Source organism: Elephas maximus, chromosome 8, assembly GCF_024166365.1.
Source record: "Elephas maximus indicus isolate mEleMax1 chromosome 8, mEleMax1 primary haplotype, whole genome shotgun sequence".
NCBI classification, from domain to species: domain Eukaryota; kingdom Metazoa; phylum Chordata; class Mammalia; order Proboscidea; family Elephantidae; genus Elephas; species Elephas maximus.
In genome coordinates this window covers 57,981,666-58,006,286 of record NC_064826.1, presented here as the reverse complement: position 1 = coordinate 58,006,286, position 24,621 = coordinate 57,981,666, and the positions used below count along the sequence as shown (strand labels likewise).

Here is a 24,621-nt window from a genome sequence, read left to right as displayed (position 1 = left end):
ACCCTGAAGACCAAGGTGCGCCTGAGCCAAGCCATGGTATTTTCAATTGCATCATATGCATGTGAAAGCTGGACAATGAATAAGGAAGATCAAAGAAGAGTTGACGCCTTTGAATTGTGGTGTTGGCGAAAAATATTGAATATAACATGGACTGCCAAAAGAACGAACAAATCTGTCTTGGAAGAAGTACAAACAGAACACTCCTTAGAAGCAAGTATGGAGAGACTGCATCTTACATACTTTGGACATGTTGTCAGGAGGGATCAGTCCCTGGAGAAGGACATCATGCTTGGAAGAGGACAGGGTCAGTGGAAAAGAGGAAGACCCTCAACAAGGTGGACTGACACAGTGGCTGCAACAATGAGCTCAAGCGTAACAACGATTGTAAGGATGGCGCAGGACTGGGCAGTGTTTTGTTCTGTTGCGCACAGGGTCGCTATGAGTCAGAACCGACTCGACGGCACCTAAAAAACAACAGCAACATCTTGCCCATATGGGTCTCCAGTTAAAATACAAGTTTTATCCTTTTATCTGTAAACATGCAATTCACTCAACACAAATAATTTCAAGCCAAAACACAGAGTATTTTGAATATTCTACTTCTGAGTGCTATTTTACCAGACTGAAATTACCTCAGACTAGGCAGACACCTTGAGGAGGGCAAGGTTTCCCACAATCAAATATGATTTCTTTGACTATGATTTCTAGGACTTTATGGCATAATAAGTTTTCAGGAGGGGCCAATCAGTCCACTTGGGATAAAAATAAAGTATGCATTCAAGTAATTCACTAAGTAACTAGAAATCTTTCACAATACAGACACGTATAAACAATGTTGATTTCACACCCATCAAATAGCCAGCATTTCCACAAAACTAAAATGAAAATTTATTCCAAAAATATAGGTGTTCTGTTCCCACTTGGGGACAAAAACTGAAACAAGTTCACATTAACAGTTAAGGTGTTTTATACCATGAAAGGTTCTAGTGAATTTCTGAAACGTTAACTAATACTTTGCTGATTTTCTTACTCTCAGTCAATGGACTTGATCTTACCAGGTGACAAGTCATTCCTGAGTTAGGTCATGTGATTTCTAAGGTCTTTTCCATCTCTAAGACTACGCAATTCTACTATATTATTTAAACTAGAATAATTTGTAACTTCACTCCTGAGAATGTATTAAACTAAGGAAACTAGGGTATCATTTTGCACTGAAGTGATGTCATAAAATTTCTAAATAGTACTCAAGCAGCCTAAGGGAATTAATGTTATTTAACAAAGACTCATATAGTGTTTACTATATGCTCAGTATGGTCCTACGTCCTTTATAAATATTAACTCATTTATGTAATATTTTCAGTAACTAAGTACTTGTGAACCGTAATGATTACGTTAATTGCCATTTACCAATGAATTAAAGTGAACCATCACGTTCACTTACTGTGTGAAATTAAAACTATTCCTTTCCAACAATCAGGATTATTCCACATTAACATGAATCTAGTCAGTAACTTTCCTTACATAAATCGTTCTGACCAGTGCCGTTGAGTCGATTCTATGACTTCCCAATTTCCTCAGGAGAAAATTCAAATTCTTCAGCAAGTCATGAAGGTATACAGCATCTGTCCCCTACTTTCCTGTTCTGTGTCATCTGTCTCTTAAATCCTCACTATCTGGAGTTAACAAATATGTATCCTGACTCCTACATCCCTGTGTACTTGCCCCTTCTGTTTAATAGGCCCTCCTGCCAACCTATAACCTCGACAATGACTACTTATCTTTAACATACAACTCAGACATTACCTGCCCCTAAAATCCCTCCTTGACCAGCCACCTGCTTAAATATAGGGTCTTCTCTGCTCCCACAACTCTCTGTGACCACCTCCAGCAAAATACACAAAATGGCAGAGTATAATTGTTCATTCACTCATCCATCTCCCCACTTATCTGTGAACTCTTTATAGCCACAACTAGAAAATCATCCTGATTTTATCTGTGAAATAGAAAGGAAGTTGCTAAGAACACATATGGGTATCTAAGATGCCATAAATTACATCTACTGAATGACCAAGGAAAGATACCATTAAAAACTTATGCCTAAAGAAATAACAACGTCCATATAAAGTCAACTTAGGTTTTCACGTCTCAATGACAGCTTTCAGGGAAACTAGAAATATTAAAATGCAGGAAGAACTCCTTAGTTTCCTAACTGCCAAAAGAGTTGACTTGTGGCAACTAAGTCTTTCCAACTGTAACTGCCAGATTCAGTCTTAGTTGTCAATGATTTACAATTGCAGTCTAAGGAGCATGGTAAAAGGAAGTGGTCCCCAGGTTGTAGACATTTGGCCAAAATGTACTGTGTATACTTGCCTATGTGCCAGGCACTGATACAGTTTCTCATAATAATTACACTGATGACAAGACAGTATCTGTCATGGATCAAACTGTGTCCCCAAAAATATCTGTCAACTTGGCTAAGTCATGATTCCCAGTATTATACAACTGTCTACCATTTTGGAAACCCTGGTGACATGGTGGTTAAGTGCTACAGCTGCTAACCAAAGGGTCGGCATTTCGAATCTGCCAGGTGCTCCTTGGAAGCTCTGTGGGGCAGTTCTACTCCATCCTATAAGGTCACTATGAGTCGGAATTGACACAACGGCACTGGGTTTGGTTTTTTTGGTCTACCATTTTATCATCTGATGTGATTTCCCTATGTATTGTAAATCCTATCACTATGACGTAGTAAGATGGATTAGTGGCAGTTATATCGATGAGATCTGCAAGATTACATAGTGTCTTATGCCAATCTCTTTTGAGATATGAGAGAGAGAGACATGGGGAACTCAAACCACCAAGAAAGCAGCACCAGGAGCTGAGTGTGTCCTTTGGACCTAGGGTCCCTGTGCCTGAGACGCTACTCAACCAGCATAAGATTGATGACAAGCCCTGCCCTAGAGCTGATGCCCTGAATTTGGACTTGTGGTAATTCTGTTACGATAGCACTAGATGACTAAAACAGTATCTTTACTTTTATTTCTGAGTTGAATTAATAATTTATGCTATTTGAACTCTACCAATTCATTTACACCTCACCAAATGTCAATCACTCTTTCTTACTGTAAGGTTTACTGCTGTAGAAAAGAAGCTACATGGCCCAAGGTATCTTCTACCTAATTAGAGAGGCCTGTGAGCCAAAACATTAGAGAAATGGGACTTTACATGGAGAACTGGCTTGTTTTCCAAAAGTGGGTGGTCTTTTACCAAGTCAGAGAAGGACCTAAGATGCCTGAAGACATTACCTGCATGAGGCAGAGACTCTGGAAGTTTCCAGGTTCAATCCTGTGCCTTTCCTTTTCTGCATCTCTTCTTCCTTCTGTCTCCCTTCCTCTCCCAGAAAGCCTTAGTGATTTGTTTTAAAGCACTGATTATATCAGCAAGGAGCCCTGGTGACAGAGTGCTTAAGAGCTCAGCTGCTAACCAAAGGGTCAGCAGTTCGAACCCACCACCCGCTCTTTCAAAACCCCATGGGGCAGTTCTACCCTGTCCTGTAGGGTCACACTATGAGTTGGAATTGGGTTGACAGCAGTGGTACATCAGCAGAATCTAGACTGTGGGAAGGTCTACAGGACAAAAGACACCACATCTTCAAGGAATTAATTGCAAGGAAAAAAACAAAGAAATAGAAGGCAAAAACTATGTATTAAAAAATACTTTAAAAAAAACACACAAAAATCAACTAATTGCAATCTACAGACATTATCTGGATACTGATTCAAATAAACAAATATAAACACATACATAAACCAAACCAAACCAAACCAAACCCACTGCCACTGAGTCGATTCCAATTCATAGCGACCCTACAAGACAGAATAGAACTGCCTCACAGAGTTTCCAAGGAGCACCTGGCAGATTTGAAATGCCGTCCTCTTGGTTAGCAGCTGTAGCACTTAACCACTATGCCACCAGGGTTTCCAGCACATACGTACACACGATATTTATGAGACAACCAGAAATTTTAAAAGACTGGATATTTGACGCTATTAAGGAATCACTCTTAATTTTTTCTGATAGCACTGTGGTTACATTTCTTCAAAACAATACTTACCTTTTACAGGTACATACTGAATTTTTTTTTTTTTATAAAACCATAGGTCTGGAATTTGCTTCAAAATAATACAGGATGGGGAAGAAAGTTGGTAAGGTATAGATAACATATGATTAGCTATGAATTAATTGTTGAAGCTGGGGATTCAACACTATTCTGTCTACTTTTACATGGGTTTGAAATTTTTTATAATGTGATTGTCATAAGTGCATGTAAGAACATTCCTCTACAGAAATCATCCTAACTTATTGAAAAGTAAGAGAGGGAAACTGTGTTCCTGCTGCTTCAGTTTTACCAGGGAAACAAGCCAAAATTGAGAAAGAAAAGAGGAATTTACCAAACATTAATTCAAATAATAAGACCCTTCATTAAAGGTGTGGCATATATTAGATTTCCTACTATAATAATGTAACTTTGAAGGATATACTTTAGCCCTTTAATTTCCTATTTTAATAAAATTTTAACAGAATTAAGTATTTGACTATGCAGATTTAAATATTTTTCCATTTATACATATTTTACATATTCAGATAATTTATTATAACTATTACATCATCAATATATATCCTAAAATACTAACGAATGGTTACACATGTGAAAACATTCAGTCTGCCTTTCCTTCAGTGAAGTCTACACAAATTTTCACCTACATGAACAAGTCCTATCCTAATATGTACTCTACGTGGTTGAATGACAGGTTAATGTATATAAAAACAAACAAAATATTTACTGAAGTTAACCAGTAAGTTCAAAATAATGTCCACGCATATTTGGATCTGTAGTATTCATCTAAATACGGGTGCAATGACAAACTTTGATTTTTTTACATAATTTCAAAACGTCGGATAAATAACACAGCCACTAATTATATCAAGGGGACTGCTACCGAAGAACCTTTCTGGGAGGTAAAGGGGGGTGGGCACATTTCTTGTGTCCACAAATCAGAATGCGCTAAGAGTCTTACAAAAAACTGTTTAGCTATTTTCAGGGTTTGAGTTTCATTACAGATGTCTAGCCTTCTTTTTCTAAAAATTTCTACAGTATCACCTTGGGTTAAATGGCTTATAAAGTCTTCGAGAATTAAAACAATAACGATGCAAACCTCGCCCAATACCATATTCCCTTTCCCATATGCTTGGCTTTTGCTTGACCGCGGTGAGGGAGTCTGCCTCTTTTTTGCACAGGAAGCACCATGCATACTCGAATTAGGATTGCGCTCATTTCACCAAAGACACTGCGTCTCCGGGGCAACCAAGAACAAACGTGGGGTCGCTGGAGGGCCGGGCCGAGCAGCGCCGAAGGCCACCCACCCACCCTGACCGCGCCTCTCACCTGCTGGCCGCCGGGGTCGCCCCGCACTCGGGTGTCCAGCACGTCGTGCCGAGTTTCGTCCTCGGCGCTAGAGCGGTAGATGAGCCGGAGCGGCACGATGCTCTGGCGCTCTAGGAAGCGGTTGTCGTTCCTCCTCCCCAGCTCCGTCAACGAGGCGTCTCCTCCAGGCAGGAAGGGGGCAGAAGGGAGTGGGGAGAAAAGACGAAAATATCACCCTGACCCACACTCGTCCATCCTGCGGTCCTACGTCTCCTCTACGAAAATCCCACCGCCCCCTCCCTCCCAAACCTCATCTGGGAAAGACGCAGAGAGACATCAGCCCGGAGAGCCTTGGACCAGTTCATTTCAGAGCATCCAGGATCAGGGCCCAGAAGCAGGGCACCCCTTTCCCCTTCCTCCCCATTCGTCTTTTTCAGAAGAAAAAAGAGGCATTTGGCCGAAAGCTTCCAATGCATACGTGCGCCCACACACACACATATTTTTGCTCCACCTCTCCCCACCCTTCCAACTAAAAATCTCCCCGCGGACTCGGGAAATAGGGGTTCCCCTTTTCAGTGCGCCTGAGGACTCCAGAAATTCCCGGGAAACGGCCTGTCCCACAGCCACGGATGTAGGCGAACTTACCTGCCCGGCCGCAGCGCGCCGGAGGACAGGTCCCCAGGGCGCAGAGCAGCAAGAAGGGCACGGACGCAGCTGCCGCAGCCTGCATCGTGCTGCCCATCAGCCCTCCTCGCCGGAGACGCTCAACTCCTCATACTGGGGCAGCAGGGTCTGGCTCCCGCGCCCGGTGACTCCTGGCTCGACTCGGCCACCCACTCCCAGTCCCGGCCGGTGCTGCGGCCGCCGCAGCGCTGCAGGCTCCACCGCGGTGCTGCCTCAGTGCTGCGTTGTGCTCCGCGGGCGCTTCCGCTGGCGGGGGGAGCTAGCGACTGCTGCATTGGGCGGTTGGCTGTAGCTAAGTGGTTTCTAGCGCCTCCCACCTCATCCCCTGGCAAAGGCTCAGGCAAGCGAAGAGCTCGCAGCGGGGAGCGATCAGCCGGTGCACTCGCCCCTCGCGCGGGCAGGGGCGCGCGCAGGAGAGTCAGCTGGGAAATGTAGTTCTCTCTCCACGTTGCGCTCGGGTACACGACGGCGCGGACTGTCGCGACCTCGTGACCTCTGGGTCCTCTCCATCCTTCAGGCGGGAGGAAGGAGAAGAGCCAAAGAGAGGTCATCGCTAGCCGGCTACCTGGCACCAGCGATTTCCAGCCTCTGCGGAGGGAGCCGAAATTCATCCACATGGTCCTCAAAGAAATGTAAGAGTGCTTCCCACAGATTTAGTAATTGCTTAAATTATTATCAGGGAGTCATACTCTCATGGGCACACGATAAGTTAATCATTCCACAAATATGGATTGAAGATGTACTATGTGCGAGACCGTTGGCCAAGCGCAGGGAACGTAACCTTGAACGGCACGAATGTAAGAGGCACTCGTTCTCAGATAGAGTAAACAACGTTTTTAACAATACGGTATGAAAAGTACCGTTGGATTTTTGGCTAATACCTAGAGGAGGGCCCTCTAATCCAAAACGCTTGAGTTAGGGAGAACCATCTGCAGAAACTCATTGCAGAGACTTGAAGGATGAGTTGGACTTAGTCCGACTCTCCAAGATGCTTTTGTTTTTTCTCTAATACCTGCCTCCTCCAAACCTGTATTTAAAATTCCGACACGGGGAACTACTTTTTCAGGCCACTTATTTCATTTTCCTCTAACTCCAAATGTTACAAATTCTTCAGGATAAAACAATAATAAAATAATTATCAGCATAATTAACACGCGTATACCGTTTTACCGTTTTTTGGAGCTCACATATATTGTCATTGGATCTTTAGATCAATAATTTGATAAGAATTATTATTATTACTCTTTTAAAAAAATTAAGGTTTAGAACTGTGCCTGCTAAATACTGTGGCCACTAGACACGTGACTATTTAAATTTAAATTAATTAAATAAAATACAAATTCAATTCCTCAGTCACAGCTAGCCACATTTTAAGTGCTGAATACCTACCTCTGCCTAGTAGCTACTGTATTGGACAACAAAGGTATAGAACATTTCCATCACTGCAGAAAGTATTATCAGATAGCAACAGGCTCTGGAATTTAAATGCCCAAGGTCCCATGGCTAGTCATAGTAGCCTGGGACCCGGAGCGCCTACTTTCAAATCTGAGTTTTCCACATCTCCCTGGTCGAAACTTGTGCTTATGCAACCTTCATCTTGATACTGATTCTCCTTAAAACATAAAAAAGGACCTATCCTTCTACCACATGATGCTCTTCAAATATTTGGAGATGTTTTTCTTCTTCCCTGGTGGATAACCATGTGACATGGTTTCAGGTCCCCTTACCATCATGATGATCTGAGAATACACTCCAATGTGCCAATGTTCAAACTAAAGTGTGGTGTCCAAAATTAAGTGTAATTTAATGGTTTCAAAGCAAATAATAGAAACATTCTTCTTTCTTACACTAAATTCTAGCTCAAGAAATCATCCTATGATTTTTTTGGTAAGTACATCTCACTAACGTTTCCTCAAAATCTTCAAGTCAGTGAGAAAAAATTGTACCATGAATAAGAGCAGATTTCATTAGTATTCTTTAGACGTTAATCCACTGTCTTCATATTCTAGTGCTGCTATGACAGAAATAACAAAAACAGTGGCTAGCTTTAACAAACAGAAATTTATCCTCTGGTAGTTTAGGAGGCTAGAAGTTTGAATTCAGGGCACCAGCTCTAGGGGAAGGCTTTCACTCTCTGTCGACTCTGGGGGAAGGTCCTTGTCATCAATCTTCCCCTGGGTCTAGGAGTTTCTCAGCGCAGGGACCTCGGATCCAAAGTACGAACTCTACTCCCAGCTCTTCTTTCTTGGTGGTGGGAGGCCCCTCCCTCTCTCTCTGCTTGCTTCTCTCTGTCATATCTCAAAAGAGATTGGCTCAATATACAACCTAATCCTGTAGGTTATGTTGTACCTCATTAACACAACTGCCTCTAATCCTGCCTCATTAACATCATAAAATTCATTGCAGTGGAATTGATTCTGACTCATATGGACCCTATAGGACAGAGTAGAACTGCCCCCATAGGGCTTCCAAGGAGCAGCTGGTGGACTCAAACTGGCAACTTTTGGTCAGCAGCCGAGCTTTTAATCACTGCACCACCAGGGTGCCACCATCACAGAGGTTAGGATTTACAACACACAGGGTAATTACATCAGTTCACAAATTGGAGGACAACCACACAATCCTGAGAATTGTAGCCTAACCCAGTGGACACACATTTTGGGGGGGACACAGATCAATCCATAACACAGACTACAATGGACTGGAAAGAAAGGCCTGGCCAGCTACTTCCAAAAATCAGTCAACAAAAATATGGATGACAGTGGTCAGATCCACAACTGAGCATGAGGATGACACATGACCAGGCAGCATTTTAGTCTGTTGTGCATGGCATCATCATGAGTTGGGCCAACTCAACAAGTGCTAACAACAACAAAACAAATTATGTCTTTTGCAATATAACCTTGAAAACAAAAAATAATTTATTTTCTATTCTGCTAAGAATTGGCAGCAAGCCACACATATACTAGGGGCTATGATAATGACAAGATGCTAAGATAAGAACATGAAAATATAGCATGTTAATTGAGATGTACAGAGTTCCTCTAAAAGGAGAAGAATCTCTTTGACAAAGTATGATTTGCTCACATCTTGAGTCTTTCATACACAGTGTATGTGTGTGTGTGTGCATGTGTGGGTACATACATGGGTTTTTTTTAACTCATTATATGACCTTGAAAGTATCAGTCACCATTTTGCACATTACATTATTTCAATATTTAATTTCTTTTCTTATTTTAGAAAAAAAGTGGAAATGGAAAAATAAAAAAAACACACTAATAAAAGTATATGTCATTATATACTTAATGTAATTTGTTAAAAAATATGGACATGTTTGTTAACGTTGCTGTTGTTGTTAGATGCCATCGAGTTGGTTCTAACTCACAGCGACCCTGTGTACAACAGAATGAAGCACTGCCTGGTCCTGCACCATCCTCATGATCATTGCTATGCTTGAGCCCATCATTGCAGTCACTGTGTCAATCCATCTAGTTGAGAGTCTTCCTCTCTTTCACTAATCCTCTACTTTACCAAGCATGGTGTCCTTCTCCAGGGACTGATCCCTCCTAAAAACATGAGACAAAGTCTCCAAATCCTCGCTTCTAAGAATCATCCTGGCTGCTCTTCTTCCAAGACAGATTTGTTCATTCTTCTGGCAGTCCGTAATATATTCACTATTCTCTGTCAACACCATAATTCAAAGGCATTGATTCTTCTTTGGTCTTCCTTATTCAGTGTCCAGCTTTTGAATGCATATGAGGCAATTGAAAATACCATGACTTGGGTCAGGCACACTTCCTCAAGGTGACATTTTTGCTTTTTAACATTTTAAAGAGATCTTTTGCAGCAGATTTGCCCAATGCAATATATCATTTGATTTCTTGACTGCTGCATTAATGGGTATTGATTGTGGATCTAATTAAAATGAAATCCTTGATAACTTCAGCCTTTTCTCCGTTTATCATGATGTTGCTCATTGGTCCAGTTGTGAGGATTTTTGTTTTCTTTATGTTGAGGTGCAATCCATACTGAAGGCTGTGGTCTTTGATCTTCTTCAGTACGTGCTTCAAGTTTTCTTTGCTTTCAGCAACCACGGTTGTGTCATTGCACAAGTTGTTAATGAGTCTTCCTCCAATCCTGATGCTGCATTCTTCATAGAGTCCAGCTTCTTGGATTGTTTGCTCAGCAGACAGGTTGAAGAAGTATGGTGAAAGAGTACAATTCTGATACACACCTTTCCTGATTTTAAACCACACAGTATCCCCTTGTTCTGTTCAAACGACTGCCTCTTATTCTACACACAGGTTCCACATGAGCATGATTAAGTGTTCTGGAATTCCTATTCTTCCCAGTGTTATCCGTAATTTGTTATGATCCACACAGTCGAATGCTTTTGCATAGTCAATAAAACACAGGTAAACATCCTTCTGGTATTTTCTGCTTTCAGCCAAGATCCATCTGACCTCAGCAATGATATCCCTCTTTCCATATCCTCCTGTGAATCCAGCTTGAATTTCTGTCAGTTCCCTGTCTATGTACTGCTCCAGCCACTTTTGAATTATCTTCAGCAAAATTTTACTTGTGTGTGATATTAATGATATTTTTCAATAATTTCCACATTCTGTTGGATCATCTTTCTTTGGAATGGCGCAATATTGATCTCTTCCAGTTGGTCGGCCAGCTGACTGTCTTCCAAATTTCTTAGCATAGACAACTGAGCACCTCTGGCATGTTGAAACATCTCAATTGGTAATACCCATCAATTCCTAGAACCTTGTTTTTCACCAATGCCTTCGGTGCAGCTTGGACTTCTTCCTTCAATACTATCGATTCTTGATCATGTGCTACCTCCTGAAATGGCTGAACGTCAACCAGTACTTTTTGGTACAGTGACTCTGTGTATTCCTTCCATCTTCATTTGATGCTTCCTCCATCATTCAATGTTTTGCCCCTAGGATCCTTCAGAATTGCAACTTGAAACTTGATTTTTTTTTTATCAATTATTTCAGCTTGAGAAATGCTAAGAGAGTTTTTCCCTTTTTGGTTTTCTATCTCCAGGTCTTTGCACATTTCATTTCATGGACATCTTCAGGTGAACTGAAATGATAAATCTTTGCTTCGATTAGACTCTTGATTAAAAATAGTGAATTATGCCCTAAATTATTACCCCCCAAAAAAGTAGAATGAAAGAATATGAATGAAAAGCTAGACTTTATTATTGAAAATTATGTCTTATGGGCAAAATGTGCCAGTTATTTATTGTCTTTCAAGTCCAAATCCACCCTCTTTGCCCTGCCTGGTGATACAAGGAACTGGACCCTGTAAATATATATTTGCCAGCTGGTTTGATATCAGATTTTGCTAATAGAGGACACTGGAGGAACACTGCAGTGCCAAAGCAGAAGAAAAGTACTTTCATTCCTTCTGGTGTGATTGTTTTACAAGCAGAAATCAGTGGATCCAGTTTTCCCCTCCTGCAAGCATCTTCACCAGCCATAAGCAGGCTGCTCCTGCAGTCCAGTTGTAGCCCATACCCTCCAGCAAGTTTTTCTGCTGCCATTCACTTTAGGCCTGCACCCTCCGGCAAGTTTCTTCACCACTGGCAATGCTCCTGTGGCATGCATACCTCACTTAAAAGGTCTGAGCTGTGAGAGGAGATTTCTGAGTTTCTTCATTGTTCGCTCTCCCTCAACCCTGTGGATAGCACCTGCAGTATCTAAATTTATCTTCCAGAATTATTTCTACCATCCACCTGGCTTCCTTTCCCTAGCATCCTTACTATTGAGGGCTGCTTTGGAATTTTGCAATAGTAACAATTTCTTTTACTATCTAACTGGGCCACCCAGTTGTTCTAATCAGAGAAAGCCTCTGCATTCAGGTTTGTTTCCTACAATTGCTTATTAAATCTTGGTGTGCTAAGACCCAGCATACACTGTTACTTGTCTTGTGTGGTGGTTAAGGTTGTGTGTCAACTTGGATGGGCAGTGTGTCAGTGGTTTAGCAGTTATGTAATGATGTCGTTTGGCAGTTATGTAATAATGTGATTTGGCAATTGTATAATGAAGTAGTCATCCTGCATGATACCATCTTATATAATCAGCCAATCAGTTGTAAAGGGAGTTTCCTCAGGGGTATGGCCTGCATCCAAAATGCATATAGACATTCTGGCAAAGCTCACTTGCTTGTTCTGGATCATTCATCGGTCTCATAATCATCTGACCTCTGGTTCTTAAGACTTGAGCCAGCAACCTGCCTTATTGCCTTCCAGTCATGGGATTTGTTGACCTCCGCAGCCTGTGAGCCAGCAGCCTGCCCGTCTTACCTGCCGATCTTGGGTTCATCAGCCTCTGCAGCTACATGAGTCAAGAGAAGCCTCCAGCCTGACGCATGACACATGGACTAGGGGCTTGCCAACCTCTACAACTGTGTGAGACATTTTCTTGAGGTATAGATATAAAGCTAGAGAAAAACCAAACCAATTGCCATCAAGTCAATTCCAACTCATAGCGACCCTACAGGACAGACTAAAACTGCCCCATATGGTTTCAAGCTGCTGCTGGTAGATTTGAACTGCTGACCTTTTTTGGTTAGTAGCCAAGCTCTTAACCACTGAGCAACCAGGGCTCCATATGTATGTATATGTGTGTGTGTATATGTGTGTGTGTGTGTGTGTGTGTGTGTGTATCTCGTGATAAACCGAAAAAAATTGAAGTCAAGGATTTCATTTTACTTGGATCCACAATCAACACCCATGGAAGCAGCAGTCAAGAAATCAACATGTTGCAAAGATGTCACTTTGGGGACTAAGGTATCCCTGACTCAAGCCGTAGTATTTTCAGTCACCTCATTGGACAATGAATAAGGAAGACTGAAGAAGAATGGTTTCCTTTGAATTATGTTGTTGATGAAGATTACTGAATATACCATGGACTGGCAAAAGAATGAATGAATCTGTTTTGGAAGAAGTAGTCAGAATTCTTCTTAGAAGCAATGATGGCGAGACTTTATTTCATGTACTTTGGACATGTTATCAGTAGGTACCAATCCCTGGAGAAGGACACCACACTTGGTAAAGTAGACAGTCAGTGAAAAAGAGGAAGATCTTGAACAAGATGGATTGACATAGCAGCTACAACAATGGGCTCAAGTATAACAACAATTGTGAGAATAGCAGAGGGCTGGGCAGTGTTTCGTTCTGTTGTACATGGGGTTGCTATGAGTCAGGACCAACTCTATAGCACCTAACAACGGCCTATATATATATTTGTATAGATATATATATATGCATCACTCGTTTTGCTTCTCTAAAATAAAGATACAGAGAGTGGTTCTAGAGGAACAGAATTGTAAGGATGAGTTTTCTAAATTGGTTCTCAAGTTTGACTTGTCATTAAAATGTTGATGACTCTGCCTCCAGTAGTAAAGACGGTGCCGCTATTCTAGGCATGAGGCGGCAATATTAACATGCAATATATCACCACCGAGAGATCAAGTATTGGTGAGAATTGAAGCTCTGGATGGTCACATGTTTGATACTTTTCTACAATTTTGTCAGAATGAGAAGAATAGAGAAGGTGGTTGGTTGTTCCTACTTGTGCTAGACAAAGTGATGAAAGAAAGATGAGCTCAGAGCTTCAGAGTCACAGCTCAAGCACCACATAAAAGACCTCAGAGTTGCCACTTGTGCCATTATCTCTTGTAGTAACAGGGTTGATATTGCCGAAAACCAAACCTAGAGTCTTATAAGAGTGGCTGAGGTACAACATCAACTGAATTCCCAACCTCGAATGTTGTCTGCAGTGAAAGTGAGGGCATTGATTGGGAAGTAATGGGATCCTGAAATGTCATGGAGATATATGGGCAGATAATCAAGAAGCTGAGGACATTGAGCCCCTAAATTCCAATGAATCACTCCTTCCAACAGAACCAGCCTTCTTACGCCCATCTGAAGAGATTACTCCATCTTTGTCTGCTAAGCCAACCTCCCCAATAAAACCATTATCCCATCTACCCTCAACTGATGAGATTAACCCAGCTGTTTTTTTTTTTTTGTCTGAATAGCTTTTGTCTGAGATATCACCTGGGGCAACATCTGAGTCATTGGCTGGGGCATTACCTGGGCTAGATGCTTTCAAAGACATTGTAGAATGTTCCCAGGACCTACCCCAACCACCCATTTTTGCTTGTAGACCTATAATTAGGCATAAGTTCCACTGAGCCCCAAGGAGTAAAGCACAAATTATGACCCAACAGAAGGTACATTACACTCCAAAAGAACTGTTTGACTTTTCTAATATGTACAAACAGAAACCTGGGGAATATGTATGGGAATGTCTATTAAAGGTGTGGAATAATGGTGCTAGGGTCATAAAGATGGATCAGTCTGAGTTTACTGGTATGGGCCCACTAAGGACAGATTCAGTGTTTCAGCTCAAGAGGTTAGGAAAGGACCTAATAGTTTATTTAGTTGGTTTGCTGAAGCATGGATTATGCAGTGGCCTACACTAAATCAAGGTGAAGTACCAGACTTGCCTTGGTATACTGTAGGAGAAGGTATCCAAAGGATTGGGAAATTGGCATGTTAGAGTGGATTTATCAGATTAGACCCACCCACAGACCCACACATGGAGCACCCAGAGGACACACCTTTTACCACAACAGTAAGGAACAAATTTGTGAAGGGAGTCCCAGCATCCTTGAAGACTGCTACGATTGCTATTTTGTATAAGTCAGATTTAACAGTGGCAGCTGCCCTAACTGAATTAAGACACCTAACTACAATGGGGCTGATTGTACTCCATGGTGGTAGGGGCCTAGTGGCAGTGCTCAATCAACAAAGAAAAGGCAGGCATGGTTACCTTAATGGACAGCAGACTCAAAGCAGTAATCAGAGTAATTTGAGTTGTATGGACTTATGGCATTGGCTACTTAGTAATGGTGTTCCTAGAAAGGAAATAGATGTGAAATCTACTAAATATTTACTTGATTTGCACAAGTGGGAAGAATTCTAGGTCAAGTGAATGGCAGCCTTACTTGAATTGCCAGAATAGAGTGTCATGGCCCTTCAGTCTGTTCCCAAACTTGTGCCAGTTTACAGGCACACAAACCCTTGAATGAAGGGGAGGCCAGGTCCCCTGAGGAAGGACTCCTCTACACTGCCAAAAATTTATATTGTTAATCTTTCTTCCAGCCTTCTCCAAATGAATCTACAGCCTTTTATGAGACTTACTGTTTATTGGGGAAAAGGAAATAATCAGGCTTTTCAGGGATTACTGGCATCTTAGTCATCTAGAAATACCACAAGTGGATGGCTTTAACAAAGTGAAATTTATTTTCTCACAGTCTAGTGGGTTACAAGTCCAAATTCAAGGCATTAGCTCCAGGGGAAGGCTTTCTTTCTCCGTCGGCTCTGGAGGAAGGTCCTTGCCCTCAACCTTCCCTTGGTCCAGGAGCTTATCAGGTGCAGGAACCCCATGTCCAAAGGATGCACTCTGCTCCTGGTGCTGCTTTCTTGGTGGTATGAGGTCCCCCACTCTCTGCCTGCTTGTCTTTCCTTTTATCTCTTGATAGGTAAAAGGTGGTGCAGGCCACACCCCAGGGAAACTCCCTTTATCTTGGATCAGGGAGGTGACCTGAGTAAGGGTAGTGTTACAATCCTACCCTAATCCTCTCAATATAAAATTACAATCACAAAATGGAGGACAACCACACAATACAGGGAATGATGGCCTAACCAAGTTGATACACACATTTTTGGGGGGACATAATTCAATACATGACAACTGGATACTGACTCTGAACTGACACTAATTTCAGGAGACCCAAAACATCACTGTGGCCCACCAGTTGGAGTGGGATGCATATGGAGGTTAGGATATTAACGGAATCTAAGCTCACAGGTTCATCTCACAGTGGGTCCCGTGGATCCCTGAACCCATCCTGTAGTGATTTCCCCAGTTCCTTAATGCATAATTGGAATAGATATAACCAGCAACTGGCAAAATTCCCACATTAGATCCCTGAGAAGTGAAAAAAGGGCTATTATGGTAGGAAAAGCCAAGTGGAAGCCATTAGAACTGCCCCTACCTATGAAAATAGTAAACCAAAAGTAATGCCACATTACATCAAGGACTTGAAGGATGTAGGGCTGGTGATTCCCACCACTTCCCCATTCCACTCAGCTATTTGGCCTTTGCAAAAAAAAAAAAACAGATGGACCTTGGAGAACAACAGTGAATTATCATATACTTAACCAGGTGGCGATCCAATTGCAGCTGCTGTTACAGATATGGTTTCATTGCTTGAGCAAGTTAATATATCTCCTTGTACCTGGTATGCAGCTATTGATATGGCCAATGCCTTTTTCTCTATTCTGGTTTCGAAGGAACACCAGAAGCAGTTTGCCTTCAGCTGGCAAGGCCAGTAGTACACATTCATTGTCCTACCTCAGAGGTATATCAATTCTCCAGCCTTATGTCAATTGCCTCATATGCATGTGAAAGCTGGACAATGAATAAGAAAGACTAAAGAAGCATTGACAGCTTTGAATTGTGGTGTTGGAGAAGAATATTGAACATACCATGAACTGCCAAAAGAACAAACAAATCTGGAAGAAATACGACCAGAATGCTCCTTGGAAGCAAGAATGGCGAGACTAGATCTCACATACTTTCAACATGTTATCAGGAGGGATCAGTTCCTGGAGAAGGATATCATGCTTGGTAAAGTAGAGGGTCAGTGAAAAATAGGAAGACCGTCAAACGAGATGGATTGACACAGTGGCTGCAACGATGGGCTTAGGCATAACAACAGTTGTGAGGATTGCACGGGATGGGGCAGTGTTTCGTTCTCTCGTACATAGGGTCGCTATGAGTTGGAACTGACTTGATGGCACCTAATAACGACAACATGTCATAATTTAGCCTGCAGAGACCTTGATCACCTTTCCTGTCCACAAGATATCACACTGGTCCATTACGTTGATGACATTATGCTGATTGGACCTAGTAAGGAAGAAGTGTCAATGAGTCTAGACTTACTTGTAAAGCATTTGCATGCTAAAACCAAAAAACCAAATGCATTGCTGTCTAGTTGATTCTGACTCATAGCAAACCTATAGGATAGAGAAGAACTGCCCCATAGGGTTTCCAAGGAGCAGCTGGTGGATTTGAACTGCTTACCTTTTGGTTAACAGCCGGGCTCTTAACCACTGCACCACCAGGGCTCCATTTGCATGCTAGAGTGTGGGAAACTAATCCCACAAATATTTAGGCAACTTCCACCTCAGTGAAAATTCTAGGAGTCTAGTTGTTACCAGAGGTAACAACTTATCCCTCATTTAGAAGGATATATTTAGAAGGATCAGGCCTGCTTAGGCCTGATCTCATATATACCACTTCAATTTAATGATGGAGTGCTGCTGTGCACGTTTGACATGGTGGCTCTCTGTGTCAGACAACACCCAGTCCATGATGGGCAGCTCAGGCTGCATGGTGACTTGGTAGACCATGGTTAAGCATTCAGTCTCTACTAAGGCCCAGTAACAAGCCAAAAGCTGTTTCCCTACCCGCAAAAGAAGGGAGGAACAGCATCTCTATCTGCCACTGACACATCGAGCATCACTGGATAAGCTGGAGCATATGACCCAAGTGGTATAGCATCCTGCACAGCTGCCTGAACCTGTTGCAGAGCCTTCTCTTGCTCTGGATCCCCTCAAAACTAGAAGCTTTTTGAGTCATTTGATAAATTGGTCATAGTAGCACACTTAAATAAAGGATATGAAGGACATGAAGGCACAAGTAAGTTGCATGAGGAAGTGGTCCAAATGCCTATGGTCTCCACTCTCCTGTCACATTGCCTGCCCTCTCCCAGTCTGCACCTATGGCCTTATGGGGAGTTCCATATGATCAATTGACTGAGGAAGAGAAAATTTGTGCCTGATTTTTTTTTTTTTAGTTGTGCTTTAATTGAAAGTTGACAGTTCAAGTTAGTTTCTCATACAAAGGTTTATACACACATTGTTATGTGACCCTAGTTGCTCTCCCTGTAATGTGACAGCACACCCCTCCTTTCCACCCCGGATTTCCAGTGTCCATTCAACCAGTTTCTGTCCCTTTTTTCCTTCTCATCTTGCCTCTGGACAGGAGCTGCCCATTTAGTCTCATGTATCTACTTGGGCTAAGAAGCACTCTCTTTACAAGTATCATTTTATGTTTTATAGTCTAGTTTAATCTTTGAGAAATTGGCTTCAGGAATGGTTTCAATTCTGGGCTAATAGAGAGTCCAGGGGCCATGTCTTCTGGGGTCCCTCCAGACTCTGCCATGCCTGGTTTACAGATGGTTCCACACAATATGCAGGCACCACTTGAATGTGGACAGTGGCAGCATCCCCTTTTGGGACATCTCTGAAGGACAGTGGTAAATGAAGATCCTCCCAATGGGCAGAACTTTGAGCAGTGCACCTGGTTATTCACTTTGCTTAGAAGGAGAAATGGCCAGATGTGTGATTATATACTGATTCATGGGCTGTGGCCAATGGTTTGGCCGGATGGTCAGAGACTTTAAAGGAACATGAGTAGAAAACTGGTGACAAGAAGGTATGAGGAAAAGGTATGTGGATATACCTGTCTGAATGGTCCGGTGAAGATATTTGTGTCTCATGTGCATGCTCACCAAAGGGTGACCTCGGCAGCGGAGGATTTTAACAATTAAGTGAATAGGATGATGCATTCTGTGGATACCAGGCATCCTCTTTCCCCAGCCACTCCCATCATTGCCCAATGGGCTCATGAACAAAATGGCCATGGTGGCAGGGGTGGAGATTATGCATGGGCTGAGCAACATGGACTTACACTCAACAAGGCTGACTTGGCTAGAGCCACTGCTGAGTGCCCAACCTGCCAGCACCAGAGAACAACACTGAGTCCCCGATACGGCACTATTCCTTGAGGTAATCAGCCAGCAGCCTGGTGGCAGGTTGATTACATTGGACTGTTTCCATCGTGGAAAGGGCAGCATTTTGTTCCTACTGGGATAGACACCTACTCTGGATATGGATTTCCCTTCCCTACACGCAATGCCTCTGCCAAAACTACCATCTGTGAACTCAAAGAATGCATTATCTATCATCATGCTATCCCGCACAGCATTGCCTCAAATCAAGGGACTCACTTCACAGCAAATGAAGCGGCAATGGGCCCATGCTCATTTAATTCACTGGTCTTACCATGTTCCCATCATCAGAAGCAGCTGGCATGGTAGAATGACGGAATGGCCTCCTAAAGACATAATTATGGCACCAGCTAGGTGAAATACTTTGTAGGGTTGAGACAATGTCCTCTAGGAGGCTGTATATGCTCTAAAACAGCTTCCAGTATGCGGATCTATTCTTCCATAGGCAGGATTCATGCTTCCAGGAATCAAGAGGTGGAAATGGGAGTGATCCACTCATAAAATATTTGCTTCCTGTCTCTGTGACCCTATGCTCTGTATGTCTAGAGGTCTTTGTTCCAAAGGGAGGAATACTCCGCCTGGAGACACAGCACTGATTCCATTGAACTGGAAGTTAAGAATACCACCTGGCCAATTTGGTCTCCTCATGCCTCTGGATCAACAGGAAAAGAAAGTAGCTACCATACAGGCTGGTGTGATTGATTCTGACTACCAAGGTGAAATAGGATTGGTGTTGCCTAGTGCAGATAAAGAAGACTATGTCTGGAATACAGGAGATCCCTTAGGACGTCTGTTAGTACTAACCATGCCCTGTGATTAAAGTCAATGGAAAACTAAAGCAACCCAGGTCCAACACTACTACTAATGTCCTAGACCCTTCAGGAATGAAGATTGGGTCAACCCACCAGGCAAAGGGAAACCCTGATGGCATAGTAGTTAAATGCTACCACTACTAACCAAAAGGCCAGCAGTTCAAATCTACCAGGCACTCCTTGGAAACTCTATGGGGCGGTTCTACTCTGTCCTATTGGGTTGCTATGAGTTGGACTCTACTTGATGGCAACAGGTTCAGTTCAGTTACCAAGCAAAGAACCATGACCAGTTCAGGTGCTTGCTGAGGGTAAAAGGAATATGAAATGAGTGGTGGAAGAAGGTAGTTCTAAATATCAATTACAATCATGTGACCAATTGCAAAAATGAGGACTGTAATTGTTATGAGTATTTTTTATATGTGTGCATCAAACGTATTTTTTTCATTTTTAAAATATAAGATGTAAACAGGGCTAGTGCATTTTCAGTTGTACCCATTTTAGTTTTATCATGTTAGGCACAAGTATGACTTTGTAATTGTCTTTATTTGGAGATTGTGTATGGTTTAAGGGGATGTGTACAGGTGCCAAGTTGATAAGGCCTAGACTGTGACGGTTAAGGTTGTGTGTCCACTTGGCTGGGTCATGAATCTCAGTTACATAACAGTGTAATTTGGTAGTTGTGTAACAATGCAGTCATTTTCCATGATGCGATCTGTGTGATCAGCCAATCAATTGTAAGGGGAGTTTTCTCAAGGATGCGGCCTGCATCTAATATACATATGGATGTTCTGGCAAAGCTTGCTTGCTTGCTCTGGATCCTGCATCTGGCTCATCATCATCATCTGATTTCCTGTTCATGGGACTTGAGCCGGTGGCCTGCCATATTGCCTACCAGTCTTGAGATATGTTGACTCTACAGCCTGTTAACCAGCAGCTTGCCATCTGACCTGCCAAATCTTAGGTTCACCAGCCCCTGCAGCTATGTGAGTCAGGAGAAGGCTCCAGCCTGACACCTGACCCACATACTTGGGACTTGGCAACTTCTACAACTGCATGAGCCATTTTCTTGAGATAAATCTCTCTCTCCTTCTTCCTTTCTGATCATATATGTATGTGTGTATATATATGTATGTATATATATATATATATATATATATATATATATATAGCCAGTGAAGCATATGCTTCACTGGCTTTTCTTCTCTAGAGAACCCAGTCTAAGAAAGCTTCCTTACCCAACTGGTATCACTACACCAATTAGGACTTCATTGGCTTAATTAAGCAAAGAATCTTTTGGAATGATGATAATGGATAGCTCACAGAATTAAAGAGAAGGCTACATATATCACCAAAACTGGTTTCTCTTCCTGCTGGGTACATACTTAGACTGTATTTCCAGGCCTCTTTTGCAGTTAGGAGGAATCATGTGACTGAGTTCTAGCCATCTGAATGTTGGTGAGGTATGCTAATTCTAGGCCTTGCTCACAGTTTTTGCTCTTTCTCCCTATGGTAGACAAGAATAACAGTCCCTGCAACGATATCAGCATCCTAATCCCCAGAACCTGTGAATATCTTTCTTTACATAGCAAAAGGGAATTACAGTTGCAGATGGAATTAAGAGTGTTAATCAGCTGACTTTAAAATTATCTGGGTGGAACTAATGTTATCATAGGGTCTTTAAAAATGAAAGCAGTCAGAGATAGAGGTGTGAAGAGAGAAGCAGAGGTTGGACTGAAACAATGTGAGTAGAACTCAACCTGCTGTTGCTGGCTTTGAAGATGGAGCAAGAGAGCCACAAGCCAAGGAATACGGGAAGCCTCAAGAAGTTGGAGAAGACAAGGAAACGGATCCTCCTCCAGAGCCTCTAAAAGGGACTATAGCTCTACCACCATCCTGATTTTAGCCAAATGAGACCTCCATCAGATTTCTTACCTATGCAACTCTAATAAATTTGTTTTGTTTTAAGCCACTAAGTTTTTGATCCACAGCTCATCTGTCAGTTTGTCATGCTGTGGTGGTTTGTATAGTACTATAATGCTGGAAGCTATGCCATCGGTATTTCAAATACCAGCAGGGTCACCCATGGTATACAGGTTTCAGTGGAACTTCCAGACTGAGATGAGGAAGAAGACCCGGTGGTCTACTTCTGAAAAAATATGCCAGTGAAAACCTTATGATTAGCAGCAGAACACTGTCTGATATAGTGCCGGAAGATTAGCAAGTTAGCTTGGAACGCACTGAAAATACAACTGGGAAAAGCTGCCTCCTCAAACTAGATTCAACCTTAATGACATGGATGGAATAAGGCTTTCGGGACATTCATTTGTTCATGTGGCATGACTGAAGATGAGAAACAGCTGAAACTTTCATTAATAATCAGAATGTGGAATGAAATATGAACTAGGAATATTGGAAGTCATCAAAAATGAAATGGAACGCAAAGCAACCGAAATCTTAGGCATTACTGATCTGAAATGGACTGGAATTGGCTGTTCTAAATCAGACAATCATATGGTCTACTATGCCAGGAATGACAAACTGAAGAGGAATGGCATCACATTCATTGTCAAAAAGAACATTTCAAGATCTATTCTGAAGTACAATGCTGTCAGTGATAGGATTATATCCATACATCCAAAAGGAAGACCAGTTAATATGACTATTATTCATATTTACACACCAACTACACAAACCATGCCAAAGATGAAGAAATTGAAGATTTTTACCAACTTCTGAAGTCTGACATTGATCAAACATGCAATCAAGATGCATTTATAATTACTGGTGATTGGTATGCGAAAGTTGGAAACAAAGATGAAGAATCAGTCGTTAGAAAATATGGCCTTGGTGATACAAACGACACCAGAAATTGCATCATAGAATTGTGCAAGACCAATGACTTACTCATTGAAAATAGTTTTCAAAAACATAAATGGTTACCTACCATACATGCGGACCTCACCAGGTGGAATACACTGGAATCAAATTGATTACATATGTGGAAAGAGACGATGGAAAAGCTCAATATCATCGATCAGAATAAGGCCAGGGGCCAGCTGTGGAACAGACCATCAATTGCTGATATGGAAGTTCAAGCTGAAGCTGAAGACAAAACAAGTCCACAAGACCCAAAATACTTTGAGTATATCTCATCTGAATTTAGAGACCATCTCAAGAATTGATTTGATGCATTGAACACTAAGGATCGAAGACCAGATGAGTTGTGGGAGGACATCAAGGAAATCATACATGAAGAAAGTAAAAGGTCATTTAAAAGATAGGAAATAAAGAAAAGACCAAAATGGATGTTAGGAGAGACTCTGAAACTTATTCTTGAACTTAGAGTAGCTAAAGTGAATGGAAGAATTGATGAAGAAAAAGTAAAGTATTATAATGAAATTTGCAAAGACCTGGAGTTAGAAAACCAAAAGGGAAGAACTCACTTCGCATATCTCAAGTTGAAAGAACTGAAGAAAACATTCAAGCCTCAAGTTGCAAAATTGAAGAATTCATGGGAAAAGGAAACCCTGGTAGTTTAGTGGTTGAGTTCAGCTGCTAACCAAAAGGTTGGCAGTTCAAATCCACCAGGTGCTCCTTGGAAACCCTATGAAGCGGTTCTACACTGTCATATAGGATTGCTGTGATTTGGAATCAACTCAGCGGCAATGGGTTTGGTTTTTTTTTGGGGGGGGGGTTCTGTGGGCAAAATATTTACCAATGCCGGAAGCATCAAAAGATGATGGAAGGAATACACAGAGTCACTGTACCAAAAAGAACTGGTCGACGTTCAGCCATTTCAGGAAGTAGCATATGATCAAGAACAGATGGTATTGAAGGAAGAGGTCCAAGCTGCACTCAAAGCCTTGACAAAAAACAAGGCTCCAGGAATTGATGGGATACCAACTGAGATGTTTCAACAAAAGGATGCAGCGTGGTAGGTGCTCACTGTCTATGCCAAGAAATTTGAGACAACCACCTGGCCAGCCAAATGGAGGAGATCCACATTATGTCATTTCAAAGAAAGGTGACTCAATGGAATATGGAAATTATGGAACTATATCATTAATATCACAAATAAGTAGAATTTTGCTGAAGAGAATTCAAAAGTGGTTGTGGCAATAGATTAACAGGGAACTGACAGATATTCAAGCTGGATTCATAAGAGGAACGGGAACAAGGGATATCATTGCTGATGTCATATGGATCTTGGCTGAAAGCAAAGAATACCAGAAATATGTTTACCTGTGTTTTATTAAGAGTGTTAATCGGCTGACTTTAAAGTTATCTGGCATTCAACTGTGTGGATCATAATAAATTATGGATAACATTGTGAAGAACGGGAATTTCAGAACACTTAATTGTGCTCTTGTGGAACCTGTACTTAGACCAAGAAGAGTCATTTGAGCAGAACAAGGGGACACTGCATGGCTTAAAATCAGGAAAGGTGTGTGTCAGGGTTGTATTCTTTTACCACATTTATTCAATCTGTATGCTGAGTAAATAATTCAAGAAGCTGGACTATATGAAGAAGAATGTGGCATCAGGATTAGAGGAAGACTCATTAACAACCTGTGATACGCAGATGACACAACCTTGCTTGCTGAAAGCAAAGAAGTCTTGAAGAACTTACTGATGAAGATCAAAGACTACAGCCTTCAGTATGGATTACACCTCAACATAAAACAAAAATCCTCACAAATGGACCAACAAACAACATCGTGAGAAATGGCGAAAATACTGAATTTGTCAAGG

General features: G+C 41.9%; 1 protein-coding gene across 11 annotated transcripts in view; it reads right to left on the bottom strand.

The window, feature by feature from the left end:
• The window catches only part of ADAM22 (ADAM metallopeptidase domain 22), a 237,415-nt gene extending 230,971 nt beyond the window's left edge, over positions 1-6,444 (bottom strand). For 3 of the 11 annotated variants that reach the window (XM_049893636.1, XM_049893629.1, XM_049893631.1), the window contains exons 1-2: positions 6,068-6,441; positions 5,444-5,604 (exon numbers count right to left, since the gene is read on the bottom strand). In XM_049893636.1, coding sequence (XP_049749593.1) covers positions 5,444-5,604; positions 6,068-6,164 — 258 coding nt within the window. In that variant the 5' untranslated portion in view covers positions 6,165-6,441. Of the gene's footprint in view, positions 1-5,443; positions 5,605-6,067 lie in introns of all 11 variants that reach the window. The other 8 variants (XM_049893637.1, XM_049893639.1, XM_049893640.1 and 5 more) reach the window with 5 other exon arrangements.
• Positions 6,445-24,621: the final 18,177 nt, after the last annotated feature.